General features: G+C 39.1%; 1 protein-coding gene across 1 annotated transcript; it reads right to left on the minus strand.

The window, feature by feature from the left end:
• Positions 1-2,129: 2,129 nt before the first annotated feature.
• LOC137863470 (homeobox protein CDX-1-like) lies at positions 2,130-17,420 on the minus strand. The gene is given in 4 exon segments (XM_068696597.1): positions 2,130-3,702; positions 3,705-3,836; positions 7,476-7,621; positions 16,787-17,420. Coding segments are annotated over 4 exon segments (945 nt in total). The 5' UTR covers positions 17,220-17,420; the 3' UTR covers positions 2,130-3,468.
• Positions 17,421-18,984: the final 1,564 nt, after the last annotated feature.

The following is an 18,984-nucleotide window of genomic DNA, read 5'->3' on the forward strand; positions in this document are numbered from 1 at the left end:
GGGGATAGAAGGTAACACATACTTGATGCTCTCTCATATGTACATTAATGATTGTATAACCCCTAAGCAATTGCAGATAACACATATTTGGAGTTTTTTGATTTGGAAATGCCATTTTGAATTGTATATCTAATTTAGATGCATAAAGTTTTTGTTGGAGGTCCTGTTTGATATGTTCTTCTTGATCTTTTTGTACCATACAAATCACACTTCTTTTGGGGTAGTAGGGTTTAAAGTTTAGTGAATTCCTCTGAAAACTGAGTATACCTTGATCATTGCTTTAATCACAATTAGGATTAAGGGCTTAGATATTCTTGTGATGTAGTCTAAGGTATGCTTTTCTTCTTCAAGGCACTTTGCTAACAACTAATCAATCTTCAGAGAAGCCCTGCTTTAGTGTCCCTAGTTTTATAGATGTGATAAAAGTGATAGGTTACATGATATGCCCACAGTCAGAAAGGAAGCAAGTATCATTCTGAGGACTGGTACTGGTGTTTTGTGACTCATGGTGTTGGACCAAAATACTTGCAGTTGATTTGGCTCCAATTTTATGTCTCCTGTTTTTAGTTATATATAATATAGCACCTAAACAGCAGTACTTCATAAGCTGCTTGATGAAAAGTATCTTTCATGCATTTTTGGTGAGCAACTTGTTTAAAGGATTAAGGTTGAAAATACTGAATAGATTGCTGGTAAGTTTTACCAAAAAAAACATACACACACAAAAAAAAAACACTACTTAAAGCAATCACTGGCATAACTAGAGGGTTAATAATCCCTAAAGTATTACCCTGGTTTAAAGATACTGCTTTCGGAGCAATAAATTTTAACCTTTGAACATGTGCTTCTGCAAATAAAATCCAGCCTTATTTTGTGTACTTAACAACTTCTGATTGGAAACACATAGCAACCTATAGCAAGCATGCTTTCAGTAAACTGAAACAGAAATGAGGCAGATCTTCAAAGTAGTCACTTATCTTCCTCAATAACTCTTCTACATGTAAACAAGATAAAACAGGTCATTTTGCCAGATCCCTCATTCTTTGAATGATCTTTAAATAATTTTCAAGAGAAAGAAGTTGTGATCAGATAGATTTTTCTTACAGTTTACTTGAAAGACTTCTTTTTGTTTGTTTGTTTCTTTCTTTTGGAAATTCTCATACAGAATCCAACTATAGCATGGAAATGTGATTAAAAGTTAGCAATGAACTTGATCCTGCAAAACCCTGGGGCCAGGGTTTTGTGCACTTAGCTAGAGCTAGGTCCCAAATTACTATATTTCAGAGCTTCCTTTTTTATTTTTACCTTTCCAAATTCTAAATCTGGAAGATTTCACTAATTTTTCTCTAGTATGCAAACTTACTTCCGCATTTAATGGGTCATTTTGAGGTTGTCTTTTTTTTTTTTCTGAACATTTTTGAGTCTCTTTTAAGCGTCCTGTGTGTATGTGAACTGTATGTAAAGTATCTCTAGCATTTCCCTCAGTAGACAGAATGGCTGTTCTGTGCACTCCCAATGGATTCCTCTTTTGGACATATGCAGTGGGTATCTCTTTTGGGAAATCGATGTTTTGGTTTGGTTGCCATGCTCATCAAAGTGGGTGTTAAATCACTTTTGTTCCAAAGTGCCATTTGTCACGTTCTACTTTCCATAATGTGTGGAAATCTGTTGCTGAACTTTGAATTGTAGTTTCTTCATCTTGTTTGGCTGTCTTACCAACGCAAAGCTTAAACCTGCTGTTGCTGGCAGCACAATGAAAGGGAGGAGTGAGAATTTTACAGTGTAGATGTGCATCCATTTTAAGTTTACTTAAAGTTTACTTAAGTTTACTTTATGCTACCCTTCTCACAACCAGAAAATGGTAAGTAAAATCAAGAAACCGTGAAAACTGCCAGCTCCCTGGATTATCCTGGTTTTGCCATTCTCTACTTTTTATAAGCATTTTGACTGCAATCCTACTTTTGAACTTGATGTTACAATTCAGTAACAGTGTTCATGAAAATCTTTATGCTCACTTGCTACAGTAGCTGATATCACATTGGAAAAAGATTTTTGAAAAAAGTCATTTATTTTAATGTTCTGTATATACAAAGTAATTTTACATTACGAACATTTTGATGATCTAATAGTACTATTTGTTATAATTAAGAAAACAACAACACAAAAACAAAAAGAATGTAGTGCCTAAATGACTTAATGCTTCTAAGTCTTATTTGCAACAGTGTTGGAGATATTTAGTAGGACACCTTGCTGGAAATTTGTGAGGGTAGGCATCCTAGATTTCTGAATCCCTTTTGACAAAGGGGAGTATGAGTTTCCAAATTACCTGGGTGCTGTAAAGATGTTCCCTTTGGAGCCAAAAGATACGAACATGCAATTGGTAGTCAGCTCAGGAAGTAGGTATCTGGATTATTTTTAAGTGGCGATTATCTTCCACATTCTGCTTATTATAGGGAAGATCATCACTTTGGGAATTGAGACCTCCTATTTTGATCCTCAGATGACGGTTTAGGAGCTGAGTGTTAGGTGCCACTTAGAAATTGGCAAGAGCATGTATTCAGGTAAAATATTTTTACCTTCTGTTAATGTAGCTTTTCAGAGTTTTTTAATGTCACAAGAGTTCTGAAAAGCAGTCCAAATGTAAAATCAGTTGAGCACAATTATTGCATCTCTATCCATGGGTTATGCTGGCTAATAAAAAGAAATCACTCTTTTAAATACCTACAATTTTAAAGAGGATTCCCCCCACCCCTTTACTATTTAATTAGGATGCAGAATGAGTTCAACCTGATTTTTGTTCTAACAAAAATTAACTTAGGGCAAGATTCACGTTTCCAGAATGTTTTCGAAACATTTATGGTAAGGCTGAGTGCATGTTTATACCAGCATATGGAGCATTGGAAATCATACCTGTCAAAACCAAAAAATTCCCAAAAGCTCATCCTCGACTTTTGCACTTAAAACAGAGCTGAATGTAGCCAACAACCCAGGCTTTCCATCAGGTGGCTCAAAACATTTAAGACAGGTTTCTGCTTATCAAGATCCACCTGTAGAGTCCATGAAAGTGAGACTGGCACCTGGAACCTGCATGGAGATTGAAGGAGAAGGAATATACTCCTTGCCTAGGGGCGAGGCACAGAGCACTTGCATTAAGCCACCGTTAATGCCCCAGCAACGTCCTATTGCTTGAGGTCTGGTTTGTGCCTTTTTTTCATCTGCAGCATAAGGTAACAGATGGCCGTGCCTAGCCCTCAGCTCTCCTCCCTCCCAGTGCCTACCCCCCTGCTGCGTGGCTGGAGGGAGGCTTGCCTTGTGCCACGGGCAGCACGGCATCCTCCCGCAGAGGCTCTCTGCAGCTGGGCCTCCTGGCACACAGCAGCTCCATTGCCTTTGGGAACTCGCACTATCCTGCAGACCTGGCAAGTGACTCTTGATTTACTAAACTTGAAGTTTATGTGCACAGAACCGTCATGCTGGGGACTCCTGCAAAACAGCACCAGATGTCCTCTCTCTCTCATACCGTAGTGCTACGTGTACTGGTAGTTTATAGCGTTCCTTAAGCAGTGGCTCTTCAGGCAGCCTTACTGAGAGGCCACTACCTGCTGCAGGTTCCCGCTGTGCTGCAAGCCACTCATTGGAAGCGGAGGTGGAGGAGGTGGAGGTGGAAATAAAGAACCGGACATTTCGGAACGAGTCTGTTGGTCAGGAGCTGGCATTGGGCTCACTGAGCCAGAGTCACTCTGCATAGAGCCAAGATTGCTGCCGTCAAAATGAGTCATTTTCTTCTTCATTAATTTTCTTTCTTTGGCTCTGCGATTCTGGAACCAGATTTTCACCTGCAGAGAAGCAGAGGAAATTTTTTTCAATTGCTAATGGACTGCAATGTGGTCCTTTGTGTATAGAGTCAAGGGGCATAAGAGGGAAATCAACTGTGTGAGGACCGGTGAGAAAGGCAATAGCAAACAGAAACAACAGAGCTGTTTGCTTTTTTCACACAGGTAATTAGTTGTTTAGCTTGATAAACAATTTTTTAGTGTTATTCTTAGGAGGTGTTTCTTAATGGAATGAGCTTTGATTTTTTTTTTGTACAAAATCTAATAAAACAATCTCATGCATCACAGTTACAGCCAAAAGAATCTGAGAGTATCTTTACATTGAAAACTGTACATCCTAAGCCAGAGCAATTCAAAACCTGTTATTGGCCTGTGCACTGAGGCACAAAAGCTATCCTGCATGGATGCTGAACATTAATTCCTTTGCTCCACTGTGTAAGCCAATGGAAATAAACTTCTGAGCAACATGTCACCATGGGTACACGTTATTTCCAAGTGTTATGGAAGTGCTGCCTTAACAGCTAAGTGCCTTTTATTGCCTGTGTAGACGGGGCCAGAATCTGCTGCTGTTTCCCACACAGTCCGTAACTTTATATCATAGTTACTGCTCTGTCACAGAAATGTGATCTTTGGGAAGAGATGAAGCAACTGTCGAAGAGTTTCATGGTTTTTGATTAGGATGGAACAAGTGAGGGTGTGAGATGAAGCTGACAAGTAATACAGCAGATTTTGTTCAGGTGTGAAAGAGTGACTGTTCTGTGGCAACTGAAGCGTCTTTGGATGTGAATTCCCAGCACTGAGTTTAAACAAGTGTGTGCCTACTATTTATCCTTGGAAATGGCTCCTTGTTATATGTAGTCTGCATAATGGATTAAGCTATCACATTCAGACATGTTTTTTTTTTTTTTTCTTTTGCTGTTCAGATGACAAAGGAAGCAATTTTGTCGGTATTTTGCATAATCCTCCCTCCTCCAAATCTGTGGTTTGCTGAGAAATACTGATTTGTTTTCTTTTCCTTTCTAGCTGCTTAGCAAAGGATAACTAGGCCATGATCAGAAAATGGGTAAAACAGTAAGAAGTGGTAATATCTGTGGCCACTAAAAGAAACCTAGTGGTGAAGTCCCACAAAACATCTTAAGGAATCTTGATGTGCTTATTCTTGAGCCATTATTATTCCCATTTTCCAGCTGAATGTGAAGATTTCAGATGCACATAGAAATTGTAAAAATTTGAACTCGTGTTCCTTAAGTCGAAGGCTGTCATTTCAAACACTTGTCAGTTCATTTTTTTTTGTCGTTTCTGGAATATCACTTCAGTAACAAATGATGTTCTGTTAAACCTGACTTGAATACTTTCCAATATCCTGCACTGGTATTGTGCTGTGGTAATTTTTATGCTTTTTTGTGCTTTGCCCATCGTTTGCCAGAATGCATGAAAAGATGAAACAACCTAAAACCCAAACTAACATCTGATTCAGAATTACCCTATGTGTTTAGCATTATCTGCTTTGAATTTAGAGTTTTATTCTGATTTGTTATTAAACTAGGGGTGCAGACCTGCAGCAGTGCTCCAGAGCGATGTTGTAGTAGGCATTTCAAGGTTGAATACCAATTACCAAACACTAAAAGCCAACGTGATCAATTGCAGCTGAGTTGTTCTTTTACCTGTTGCTCTCCTTTCTTTCAGTATTTTTTCCATTGTTCAGTTGTTAAATAACCCTTCCCCTTGAAGTCTTCCCCTCTCTTCTTCTCCTCACCATCTCTTTATTTCTGTATCCTTTCTATTTCAGAAATCCTTCATTATACCACTTTTTTGGTACTAGATACCACATTTTTCCTTTCTTGTTTAAGCATTTTTCTTTGTCCTTCTGTCTTGAGATAATCTCTTCGATGTCCTGGATGGGATTTTTGGCATAGTCAGGACAAAAAAAAATAAGTTGTTTCAGGTTTTAGATTCAGTGCAGTGCAATTTGGGATAGGACCGTGTGTGTTCAGCCATGTTCATCCAATGGAGTTTAATTTTGTGTGAAAGATGAGTAGTGGGAGTATAGATGAGATATTTCCTCCTTAATCTTAAATTTTCAAGAGTGACTTCAGAGATGCAGTCTTTATGCAGTGGAATTAATTTTGTTTATGAAATATTGATGATGAAGAGCAAATATTGCAAAAACTTTAGCCATGTTACCCTGCTAACATGCCAAAAAAGCGCTGCTACATGTCAAAAAATGTGCTTTGCTTTTTTGTATCACCACTTCTTATCTGCTAACAAAAGGTTTATCAGGAATTATCACCCCTCAGGGAAGTTTCAAGTAAATATTGTTGGCTGTTTACAGAAGACGGTCTTCATTTTTAAATTGTCTTAATAATGAAATCATTATTAGGATTTAAGCAGCCAACTAGAAAACAAATAGTATGTTCTTTATACCCAGTTGAAATAACTGTAGTTTTCAATATATACTTGCATTCAACAGCAGATCGAGTAGTATTTACAAAGTATTTGCTTCTCCATTACTGTAAGCTCTTCCAGTGTGTGTGTGCTGTGCAAGAGGGATGCACAGTGCTGCAGCTAGGTGGATTTTGAATTGTCCCTGCTCAACAGAGCGCTTAAAACAGTGGTGACTCAGGTACTGGTACAGGTACAATGACTGGTACAGAATGATAACTGACGGAGGAAAATGGTGCGGTGATGGTTATTCACATTGCAAATAGGCCAACAAATGAGCATATTCTCCCCCGAAATCTGTTCATGGAGATCTTCTAATAAAACTTTTTATTTTGCAGGTTGCTGCTTCCTTCAGTGTATGGCATCAAGAAAGTCCCCAGTCAAATGGGGCAGAATGCATGCTCAGCTCATTTTACGAGTGTCTTTGGGGAAGATCTAGCTTGATATCTTATCTTGGTTTGCATGAGCCAGGGGCCAGGTTCCTGCTTTGCTCTCACAGGAGGTGGCACGTGCACTGCAACTGCATGAGTGAAGAACATGGCACTGGATGGCTCCGGAGCAAATTGTATTTATCTTTTGGCCTGGAAGGATTGTTTTCAGTTGTGGGAATGCAAGGGGAATTTGGAGGGGATGGGAAGAAATAGGGAGGAAAGGATCAGCAAGAGTACAGGAAATTATTAACAAAAGGTTGGAGGTAGCCAAGGAGACAAACACCTTCAGTGTCCTGACCATGAGTGAATTCATCACTTATATTTAGTAGCTGCACCCCTGCTAAGGCTGACCTGGTTGAAATTAGAGTTCCCACTGACTTCAGCAGAACCAGGACTTTTGCTTGGAAGTTTTGCAAAGCATTCACCCTCCTACCACTGCCTCAGCCAAACCAAGACCTCCGGGCAGCATTGTGTTGATATTTTCTCAGAACAAGGCTGTCGGACTGGTGCTTGTGTTTCTGTGTTGTTGCACGGCTCTCTGCTGTCATCATGTGAGCTGAGCTAGTGCTGATGGGATAATTAGGAAAGAGCAGAAAGAAAGGCAGCAGGCCATTCAGCTGGGTAGTTTGAGTTCCTTAACTGCAAAGGGAACCTGGTCACGTAGGTTATTAGAGGTATTAGCATTTCTGCGTTCTTAACCGGTGTGGTTATCTCCTCATCAGCAATAATAAATGCAAAGGAAACTCTGAACGGGTGATCCATACTCTACCTGTCTCTCGGAAAGTCTTAGGTTTGCAGCAAGTTCAGACTTCCTCCTGATTGTAATGTATCTGTTGTAATGAAATTCCTTCTCTAATTCTAATCTCTGATGATCAGTGTAAACCACTCGGTACTTCTCTCTTGTTCTTGTTTTACCTGTTTTGAAAGAAGAACACATTGCTTCAAGCTAGAATTTTTTAACTTCAGTAACATAAAATATCTGACTTTGCATTTGATAACGTTTGTGGGTATTTTAGACTTCGTTCTCTATGCACTTACCCCAAGTGACTCCCTTGACTGTAGTGGACTTAGTCGTGATTTACAACACGAGGTTCATACCACCAGAGTTTGCGTTTGCTCCTTAGTAAATAGGAGGTAAACTGGTGCTCATAGTCTTTACTATCCTTGGGTTATCATTTGGGAAAGGGAAGGTGTTCTTATTCAGAATGAGGAGCCAGGAAACCTGGGATCTGTTCCTAACTCTGATGCAGGCTTCCTGCATAGTGTTGAATTGCTCTGTTGCTCTGTTCTTAAAGCTGATAAACTGCCACCTGATTCAGAGAGAAATGTAGAGGATGTTTAACTGCATAGAAAATGCTGAGAGCTTCCAAACTTCCTCAGTTCCAGTTGCTAGAAATACTCATTTGATATTGTGGTTGTTACTGCAATTTGGTGGCTATGTTTTTCCTTCAAATCTAACACAATCTATCCACAACTTGATAATAGCTCAAGGAATAGTAATAGAGACTTTCAGATGACAGCTAATTAAAAAGAAAAAAAGATGAAAAGAAAGCAGTAATTTTAACAAAGGACATTCAACAACGCTAGAACAGCAGCATCTGTTCTTTTGCAAGCAGCAGCGCTGCATCGCTTCAGATGAAGGCACAGCTGACTGAAGCAGACATGGCTCAGTGGTATCTGGGTCATTAAAAGGTAACAGCAAATGACCTGAGCCAGGGAACATGCATGCAAGTAGCTGAAACTTATCGATTCCATACAGGGTAATTTGTAGGGACAGAAGATGTTGGCAGTAGTGAAACAGAATTGAGAATGAGAGAGGGTGCTGATGCTTTCTTTCTCACTCACCTCTTCTCTGTTGTTAATACTTATTTTAGGCAATCAAAATATTGGAGATCAACAACTGCTTAAAACCAAGGCCTCTTAGCCCTGCTTCCTACATTTTGGAAAGATTAGATTGTTTTTGTGCTAAGACCACTGTTACAGGGTTTGCTAATAGTGCCTTGCTGGTTCGTTTTCTGTTTTCTTGTCTGTCTGTATTCATCTGGACAGTTCCTCAGCTGCAAATATTTCCTCTGTGAATTGGGACAGGGAATGTAGTTGTAGTTGGTAGTTTTGGCAGTGTGCTCCACAGCGGTACTGCAGTTTGGGAATCTCCCCCCCCCAGTAGGTGAGAACAACACCTTTGGAGCCAGGTTCTCTCAGATTGTGCACAGAACTGGAGGCATCCTGTGGCTTGCTGCCTGTAGCAGCCTGGTAGTGCTGCAGATGTAGCTTAGCTTCATACAACAGCACTTTATTTTTGTCTTTTATTTTTATTTATTTATTTTTTTTTCTGAAAAAAAAAAAAGTATGTGTGCCTAACTTTTCAAAAAAAAATAAATCTCAGACTCATAGACTCATAACACTTTAACTCATAATAACTAATTATTTTTGAATGGATATCACTGAAATAGATTTTCAGACAGGAGCTGGTAAAATTTCAGTCTCTGTGTAGGTCACTACGGCATGCCACCACAGAGCAACCAGCTTCCCCCCTGCAGGACAGAATAGCTGGAGGTTTCAGGTATCAGCAGTATCAAAGGCCTGATTTCTGCCCAGCCTGTCCTTCCAGCTTCCCTTGCTTTTGAAGTTTAAGTAGCACCCAGAGATCAGAATTCAGTCTACAACAGTGTAGCAGAATCTGGAAGTACTTTATCCCTTAATTCATGATTTTGTTTCATGACTTAATGTTTTTTCCCCATATGCCCAAGGAGGAATGAAATCTCATTGTTTTCATGGCCGAACATGTATAAAGTTAATGTTACCCTCCACTTATTATCTATATGCATACACCACATGGTAATGACTTAACCACGTCACTCCTTTCTCTAACGGTGTTTGACAACCAGTACTTTGTTACCTGTAGGAGTTTTTGGCTCGCTCTGGTACTATTTATGTTATGAAGTTCTTCAGGTACAGATTTTCTGTCTGTTTTGTGTTGATCCTGGATGCAGAGCTGTGTGCACTGTATAGCACTGGCAATCCTGGGCACTGCAGTGCTGTAAACAAATATTGTTTTACCTCTAGTTGTGGACAATAACTGGGTCGCCCTATGGGACAGGCTTTCTTTAGGACCCTTCCTGGGCTTGTAGAACATGGTCTACATCACAATTTGGTCCTTCAGCTTCCTCACTCTGTGCTGTTTGACCCTGGGAAAGCACCGTGCATTAATAGTGAGTTTACAATGATACGGGCATTTCTAAACTGTCTGAGCTTAGTTGGAATGTTTCAGGAGGAAAAATAAATTGTGCTTTTTGTGTTTGTTGCTTGCTTTTGCTGGGGTTTCTGCTCCTTTCGTGCAGCCAGAAACACTTCACCCCGATCTGTTAACTTCCCTGTGAAGGTTCTGCTGTGCTTGGTTGGGTTAGATGCTCTCATTTCAGGAGCATTTCTGCCATGGCAAAACCGTAGTGAAAAGCAGAATTAGCCCAATTACGTTTACCCTGCTAATCAAGTGAAAAGTGCTGCTAATTTTGCAATATTATGGTAAGAATTTTAAAGTCCCTGAAGAACAGCAGTTTAGTGCAGTCCACATAAATAGTAGGACATTTGTTTTCATTCATTCGAAGTGTAAATTGTTTGTTTAACATATGGTCACCTGTGGTGCTTTAATGCTTTATTTGAAATTTTTTAAGCTTTTGATCTCTCTAGTCTGTTTTTTGGTTAAGGTTTTCCTCTTCAAATGAAAGTTTGGGGTCATTCTGTGGGACAAAATATTTAAAATGTTTCCTTAGTCTCCTTTGTGTTGTTAAGATGGAGTACACAAAGGAGCAACAAGGTGATCTTATCTTCAGCTCTATTCTCATTCAGAAGCCATAGACAAATATCAGAAGCTCTTCTGTTGCCAAAACAAGGTGGTAAACTTTGAGATCTACCTTCCTATTTATGATTTTAAGTGCTTAAACCCTTATTTGAGTAGTAGAGGTTGTTTTTTCTTTTCTTAAACTGAAGAAATTCAATGTATGTGGAAAACAGAACTTCCATAAAATCTTTCACTATTGTATGAGTTACCTTTCTGTTTATTTTGTAGTAGAAATTACAATTTCTTCTTCCTTTTTGAGGGAAGATTAGGAGGTTTTGCACCTACCTTATTTCTTTAAAGTAAGGTAACAAAGTAATTTTTAAAAAGGGAAAGGGAAAAGGAGAACACTTCCTTCTTAAAAGTCAACAACAAACTGAGAAACCTGAGCTCTTCTGAGAAGGTATTTCTAGTTCTGGCAGTGCCGTGTTTTACTCCTAGCGAGACGTGGGTAAGGTCCTGATGTCAGTGAGAGACTTCCACGTGCCTTTGCTGGATGCTGGGTTGGAATTGCTCTGTGTATGTCATTTGATTTCAAAGGCAAAATACATTTTTATTTATTTTCCAAGGTTAACAAACAACAGCACTAAAAACTTATTGCTAGACAGTTCAGGAATTTAGCCTCTGAATTTCATCTGTTAGATAGAACAGATCCACTGTAGTGCATTCTGCCATGAATCTTGCAGAATACCTGCTGGTTTTATTTACAGCACTGCATGTTATTTCAGTAAGTATTACCTGAGTAAAATCTGAGGTAGATCTAATGGACTCACCCCAGAGACAGCAGAAGGATATCTTTCACTTCTCAGACTTGTTTAGTAGGTGATGACTGAATTTAATGATCCAATGATAAATGTTAATGTTTTAATCCAATCCTTTAGTCAGATCCTGTGTATTTTACTCAGGTGAGTGAACAACATTTAACTTTCTGTGGGCTTAATCTTTTATTAATGTCAGGTTGTAATTTCAATCAGCAATATATTATCAGTTTTATTAGGAAAGTGTTGTCATGGCCAGTCATACCACGGAGCTGCAAGTGGTTGGAGGGTTTAGTGGTAGTTCAGTGGAAGAAAAAATAAGGAGCTTTGAAGTGACTGCCTTTGCAGTATGACTGCCTCTGTGCTAGAGGAGCAGATTTTCTGCTTTTGAGCTATTTAAGAAAAGTGAATTTTGTCAAAAACAACAACAACAATTTGGAATTCCTTCGGAATAAGGAGAAAAAAGACGTTTTAGGCTTAAACTATCTCATGTAAAGTTTTCTAACAATCCTGTTCTATCACACCCACTTCAGCAATTTTTGTGACTGGCCAAGTTCTGAGTTGGGGGAAGGGAACAGCTTTCCCATTGGCCATAAAATTCACAGAGTATTTCTTCTGAAGACAATAAAGCTAGGAGAAGGCCTCTTTATTTGCTGTGAAAATCATCACCCTTTCCGGCAATATAACTCCTGAAGAAAAAAGGGCGAAGGAAGAGACAAGACTGCATATCAAAGCAAAGAGAAGTGTTAAAAGGGTCTGTTGCCTCAATATGACAGATAGGCCTCAAAACTGAAGACAATGTAGCCCAGGAAAGGAGGGAAAAAAAGCCACCATCAGACCTCACAACTAGTTTACAAAGTAAAATAAATTAGCATGAGAACTAGCCCTGGCCCCTTTTTCTGTGCCTCGTCTCTTAACTGTTCAGGAAAATCCTTCATCTTCCAATATTGACATTGTTCCTAAAATCCACCAGCTATCTAATTTAGACAGGAAATGTAGTACGGAACAGTGTCAGATAACGTACAAAGAATCATAGTTTCAATAGTTTAATATTGTGTCAGAGGGAGTTAACTTCTGTGCTGGATAGCGAGAGGTCAGCATAAGTCAGCTCAAAATGTCAAACAGTTTGCTGGCATGAAGATATGCTCTGTTTGCGTCTGCAGCTGTAGGTTGGCTCAGTATTAAGAGAGAGATTAGTATTAGTTTTTGCAATTGTAATAAAGGTAAAGACCATGGGAGCTCAGGCCCCAGAGTGTGTGTTGGATTTTTCTTTCTTTTTTTTTTTTTTTTTGAGGGGGAGACTATTTGCAAATATTCACGCACTTTAGAAGTTAGGAAATGAAAGGGCCATATTCACCCTAGGGAAATTTCACTGACTTCATTGAATTTGTGAAACAAAAGTAATTTAAATAAGTCTTGAAGAAGGACATTGTATTGCACATGAAGTTCTGTAGAGTTTAATTTAAAAATACACACTGCCATTCTATTAGAAAATGTTACGTGAGTCTGATTCTGTAGAGTGTGAGTAATCGTCTTCCTCCTGCAAGTCTTAGTGAGGTGGGGGGACTGTTGTGAAGATGGGTGCATGAAGGTTTGTGAAGCATGGTGAAATTCTGTGTCTGTATTTTCTGACGGGTCTTGATCATAATTTCTTGTACGTATTCAGATGACTCATGGAGAAAAGGACAAAGTAGTATCATAGAAATCAGAACCTGTCAACGGACTTGCAGCATTTTAATCTCTGTGCTGTTGACTCCTATTTAAAGTGCTGACAGTTTCAATTTGGAGTACATTCTGGTATTCTGTAATAAAGCTCTTGCCAAATTCTGTCCTTCACTTTGTTAGTGTAAACTATTCATCTCTGTCATACAGAAATAATTGAACCCAAAGCAGAATCATTTTTGTCACCTTTAAATGATGATTGGTCAGCCTGCTCGGGGTGCATTTTGTTTGGGAGAAGGGAACAAGTGGCCAAAAGTGTAGACAGATGTCTAAGTGGCAAGGTCAGGAAAAATGCCATTGCCCATGGCTGCATATACTAAAAAGCAAGCAATTAACTGATTTTATTTCTTTTTCCTAGGGGTGTGTTCTTTAGAAATTCAAAATTTTGCAGGAATAGCTTCTTAAGAGGCTTGTTTCTTTCTTAGATTTGAGGGGGTATAACTTCTTCCTTCTTCTAGATTTACAGTGCCTTGGGTAAGGATGCTGTCAGCACCTGTCATTGTAATCAAAAAAATTGTCAGAGTTTATTAATTGTCAGTTGTTTTACTGAACAGTGACTGGGGTGGTGTCATATACAGGAAAAGTCTCTGCTCATAACTAGTTTCCCTGTCTCTGTACTTGCTCCCCCTCTCCTTAATGGTAATAGAGGTTTAGATCTGAAGATGTGATTTAGATCTGAAGATGTACTTTCAGCTTTGTGAGCTAATTCTCACTGCTGCAGAAACTGCTTGGTGCTTACCTATTCAGTCTTATTTTGGGCATGGTTTTGGGCAGATGTATGTTATTTTCTTACAAAGGCTAAAAGTAAAGTCTCTTATATGCAGGGTTGCATACCTCTGTAAAAATACTGAAATCAATAGAAGTAGATTTCATAATTTGTTCAAAGATGGATTTATTGTACTTTCCATCAAAGAATTTGCCTGTAATTATGCTTTGTGTGTACGTGAATTGCCATCTCAGATCCCTAGTTGCTGTGGCTTTGTTCTTTGCTGCGATTGCTAGTTGCCTTGGCTTTGCTTGCTCTTTCACAATGGTAGTTTAGGGAGATGGGCAGTGTAAGGGTTAGAGAAGGGGCTTTTTCCACTGGTGCTATTGAATGAAAATACTAAATGGCCAGTGTTTCCTCCTTCGAGCGTTCTGAGTGAAAACTCTTGCTTTCTCTTGTATCCTGAACACCCTCAGGAATTCAGTGACCAGGCATTGGATCCTATGTGCATTGTATTTAGGATCAAGACCTACTCCATCCAGTTCCAAAGCTGCAGAGAGGGATGTTCAGACATCCTCCGACCAAAGGGAATGGTGGATGAAAGCCTGATTAGGTGTTTTCTGTGGGAAGTGCATTCCAGTGCTGCTAAATCAGCATGACAGTCTTGCATTAAATACTGAGACCTTCCAGTGGTTTTAAGCAGCATAATCTCATGAGCTTTACTTAATACCAGGTAAAGACATGCTTTTATATTTCATGTTCTTAAAGTTACACACAGTAAGATTTAACTAGAAATCATTCTTTTGTTCTGTGTAAATTGTTTAAACAACAATATGAAAAGATCCATAGGATATGAGGCAGTGACAGAAATTTCAGTCAAGTGTTTTGTTTGTCATTTGTCAGGATGTGAGGCCACAAAGCACCAGTAAGAGAAGCTAACCATGAAACCCCTGGAGATGGAAATGTCATTGATTCTGGGCCCTGTTTCTGTAGCTGCTACAAGTCAGACTACCCTATGTAAGTAAACACATGGAAGGAATCTTTCCTGATCCTAAAGGGATACGATTACAGGAGCATTTCTTGAAGATGTTCAGGAACATCTTGCAAAAATTACTTGCATTAATAATAATTGTTCCCATGGTGAAATCATATTATTGATGACTAGTATATTGCAACAAGTAATGAACAAATACTAAATGTTATTTCTATAATCTTTTTGTGACTTCAGGTAAATCTAAACCTTTTTTTTTTTTTCCATCTTTAAGAATCATAGTTCATATGTGTTTCACAGGGAATAAAAATAGCTAATAAACAACGGATGTAATTCCTCTGCTCTTGCAGAGAAATTCCTAATGTTTTTTTTTTCCAAAGAGACAGAAGGGTAAAGCTGCAGTTTAAATCCACAGGAGCAAGAGGCAGGTAGGTAAAGATGAGATGAGAAGTAGTGTTTTTTGAGCAAGTATGCTGCCATCTGTAAATCATAGGGTTTGTGAGGAGAAATGTCATTGCATAAATAAGGACTACCCAGAAGTAAACTGTAAGTCCTTGTGTGATTGGCCCCCCTCTTTTATCTTTCCTTAGGTAGCATTCAATGAAGAGCAACTAGATACAGGTAGACATGGATACTCAAAAAACCACAACACTCCACAACCTGTATTTTTTTATTTGCCACAATTTTTACGCACCCAGAGTAACAACGTACTCTAATTGGTTGTCCTCTATGGACTCCTTATGAGCTGAAGCTGTACTGCTAAAGTTGTATTCAGCAGGAGTAAGTGTGGCTCAGTCTGTCCGTACACATTAGATGCATTATTTTAATAAAGACAATTTTTCTGTTTAGTTGCTTTCATTTTTGCAGGGCATGTTTTTAAATTAATTGCTTCCCTCTCAAAGATTGATTCAGTACTGTCTTTGAAAACCATAATTTGCAGGCATGTGTGGAACAGAGCTGGAAAGGAGGAAGGGCTGAAAGGAAAGGAACCTTCCTGAGATGTAACATTAAAATACTGTGAGCATCTCTTAAGGGGAGGTACTGAGCATCCTTATTTCCTACTGATGTTTCTGCATGTAAAAGCTGCTCAGCACCTTGGAGGATCAGCTATTTTATAGTGGATTGTGTCTGTTCTTTTCAGGCAGTTTCCCCTCTTGCTCCTTTCCTTCTCTCCTTCCTTGTTTGATTATTATTTTTTTCTGTTGATACAAGGAACAGAGATGTTTTAAGTATGTTTAATAGTTACATATTTTTTGTGTTACTTCCCTGCTTCCCACAACCAAAATCTTTTCCTCAGGCTTCTTGACTTATTTTTACTTGTTAAATGTGACTGAAGCTTTTTTTTTTCCTTTAATGCATCCACTCATGTGCATCAGAGGTTGACCCATCATAATATTAACTGATTGTGTTACCATAGATCTTTATATTTCTGCATTTTCTGAGAACTGCTGCTACAAGGGGTGGCAAGCCTTTCCTTTTTGGTCCTGTTTTTAAAGCCTCTCATCCTGCAGACACTTCATTTCAGTATTCTGAGGTTTAAGAGGTTATATCTAATACAAAGGTTTCTTTCCAACCCCAGTACTATATGTATTTTACTTGAACTTTTCATATCTACTCTAAAAGTTGAGGAAAACAAACAATATAGGTGGTGGAGAAATATGATACTTTCATTGTGATTTCTTTCTACAGACATGCTTCCTCCTTTAAATCTATAGGACTGCTATTAAAAGCAATTATCTGATGTCACTTTTTTTTTTTTTTAACATATCCTAAGTGAAAACAATTCACTGTTAAAGGACACTGCTCTTAATTTGTTTCATCAGTAAACGTCAAGAAAGAAATAAGAGATCATGAGCTGATCAAAAACAACATCCAAAAATAGAACCAATGACTAACTGCTAGCAAGAGAATTGTTCAGAGCAACTAGGATCTTTTTTTTTTTGTTGTTGTTAAAAATGTATGCTTTCCTCAAAACACAGAACCTGGTGGCAGCAACAACTCAACACAAAACCAACCACCCAAAAGAGAGAAATCACATCTCAGCATAGCCTCTCTGCCCTCATACCTGTAGAAGTAGATTGTACTGTTTTCCTCATCCATTCATAAGAGCTGTGCCTTTGGCTGTTGGGAGAGATTTGCTGTGCATTAATTGTATCTACAGGAGGTAACCCCCCGGATCCAGCAGGATGGAGGGAGCTGTAATCAGCAGAGCTGTAGGAGACCTGCCCAGGAGACGAGCCATTGATCTGTGCAGCAGCCACGGTGCTGGAAGGTCCTGGGCCATAAGCGTTCCAGTCCTCCCTCTGTGGGCCATAGTGGGATCCCCAGGTTCCCGCAGGCTGTCCGTGGTTGTCCAGGGCTGGCACATGGTGATAGCCCATGTAGTCTGAGTAGGGGGGAGCAGACGCGAAGTTTTGCACTGGCAGGTTGTTGTTGCTGCACCTTGCAGGTCCTGGATACATGCTGGTTTCTTTATCCAAAAGATAACTCACATACATGATGCTCACAGCCTGGCTTTGTCTTGCTGGGACATCCTGCTCCTCACAGGGTTTGTTTGATCTCTCTTCCCCTCCTCTTTCTTTCTGTCTTTTCTAGCCCTGACTGGCTCTATAAATGACTCATGCTAGCCCTGATGTCCCTTTACTACACATGATTAACAATGGTTTTACCAGGTGCTGGTGGTAACAGTTTACTAAGGTCCTGCCTGATGTCACAGATAACTGCCTGCCCCAAAATTACATTTGCATTCAAATGAAGGGCTGACCATGCAGGCAACCCCACCTTGCTGCTAGTTCTAGTGCTTCCTTTCTCACAGATCCTTTATGTATTACCATCCTGGTTCTATACTTTTTGAATGTAGTTTGAAATCTCCTGGTCTTCAAGCAGAATTGCATTCATAGTTAACCAATAACCGTTCCGACAGTAAAAGTAGTATTTTGCTTGAGCAATGCACATCAGAATCTAACTTCAGGCCTTAGTTATAGTTAGGTAAAGCCTGGTATCTGTGAATCCATTAGTTCTGTTGTTAAAATGTGTTGTAATATTTTTATCTGAAAACAGAGGACTGATTCAGGCTTTAACTGCATGAGCACGCCTCTTGCCTTCAGCTCTTAGTGCATGTGGGAGAGCACTTGCAAACCACAGTAGTCCTGCTGATTTTAACATTACAAAGGATATACAAGAAGTCTCATAGTCATTTTGAGCATTTGTTCATACGAATAGTCTTGTTGATGTTAGCAAGCCTATTCATGAGCTGCCTGCTTGCCACAGTGATTGAAGTTTCTCTATTCTAACTTACAATGTTAACAGAAAGAGAGTCTGTTATGGAGAGAATGCAGAATTTGTCACTTTCCCCATGCTTATGTCTTGTTTGTGATATTGAAATGAGTAGCAGTTTTCCCTAAAGGTTTTTCTGTTCTCATTGCTGTGTTTGTTCACAATAAGTAGCACTTTTTCTTAGAAATATGGGAACAAATTCTAGCTTTTTAGCTCACAAAAAAAAGCAGTTTCTTAAACTTCAGGAGCAATCCTATGTTAGTAAGTACCAAGTTCCTAAGAGATTATGTATAACCAGGGGTGAGGGGAGAAAGTGTTGATTTTTTTTTTTTTTTAAATGAGATAGATACCTTAGCATTGTCTTCTAATGAGAATTTACTGTTTTCATTCCTGTTCCTTTAATGATGTGGTACTCAATTGCACCTTTATTAATGAACCAACTTGTTAAAGGGATTTTTTTCTTAAACAGGTGCAAAGTATGATGAGTTTTTTCTTTGTTCAGAAGTGTATTTTTTCTTTGAGTGTCTTTTGCACTTTAACACCAGTTGAACTTACAGGTTCCTTCTGCTTCTCAGGAGGAAAGAATCACTTCACACACCTGACAAGCCAGTTGTTTCCTTTTGTGAGAATGGTGTCCTTAGGCTGTAATCACGAGGTGGTTAGCTGTGCTTCTGGAAATCTTTTGTCTCTTACTATCAGGGCTAGTTGGTGAAGCACAGGTTTCTGTGATTGTTTCAGTGTTTGTTATAAGATTTTCATATAGTATGCTTTTGTAAAACTTGTGCTCTTTTACAAGTCTTGCTTTTTGTGAGCTTTGGAAGGAGCGTGTTTTGCTGGCATCATTGTTGAAAGGTATTTTAAAAACATTAGGTAGGGGAGGTTGGCAGAAACTTCTTTGTATTTGCATATGTGAGCTTTATTCAGTTTACAGATGTGTGGCAGTTGGTCATTCAGAATGCCCAAGTATAGCTGCTGGGGTGGACTCAC

Source organism: Anas acuta, chromosome 13 (genome assembly GCF_963932015.1).
Source record: "Anas acuta chromosome 13, bAnaAcu1.1, whole genome shotgun sequence".
Classification (NCBI taxonomy): Eukaryota; Metazoa; Chordata; class Aves; order Anseriformes; family Anatidae; genus Anas; species Anas acuta.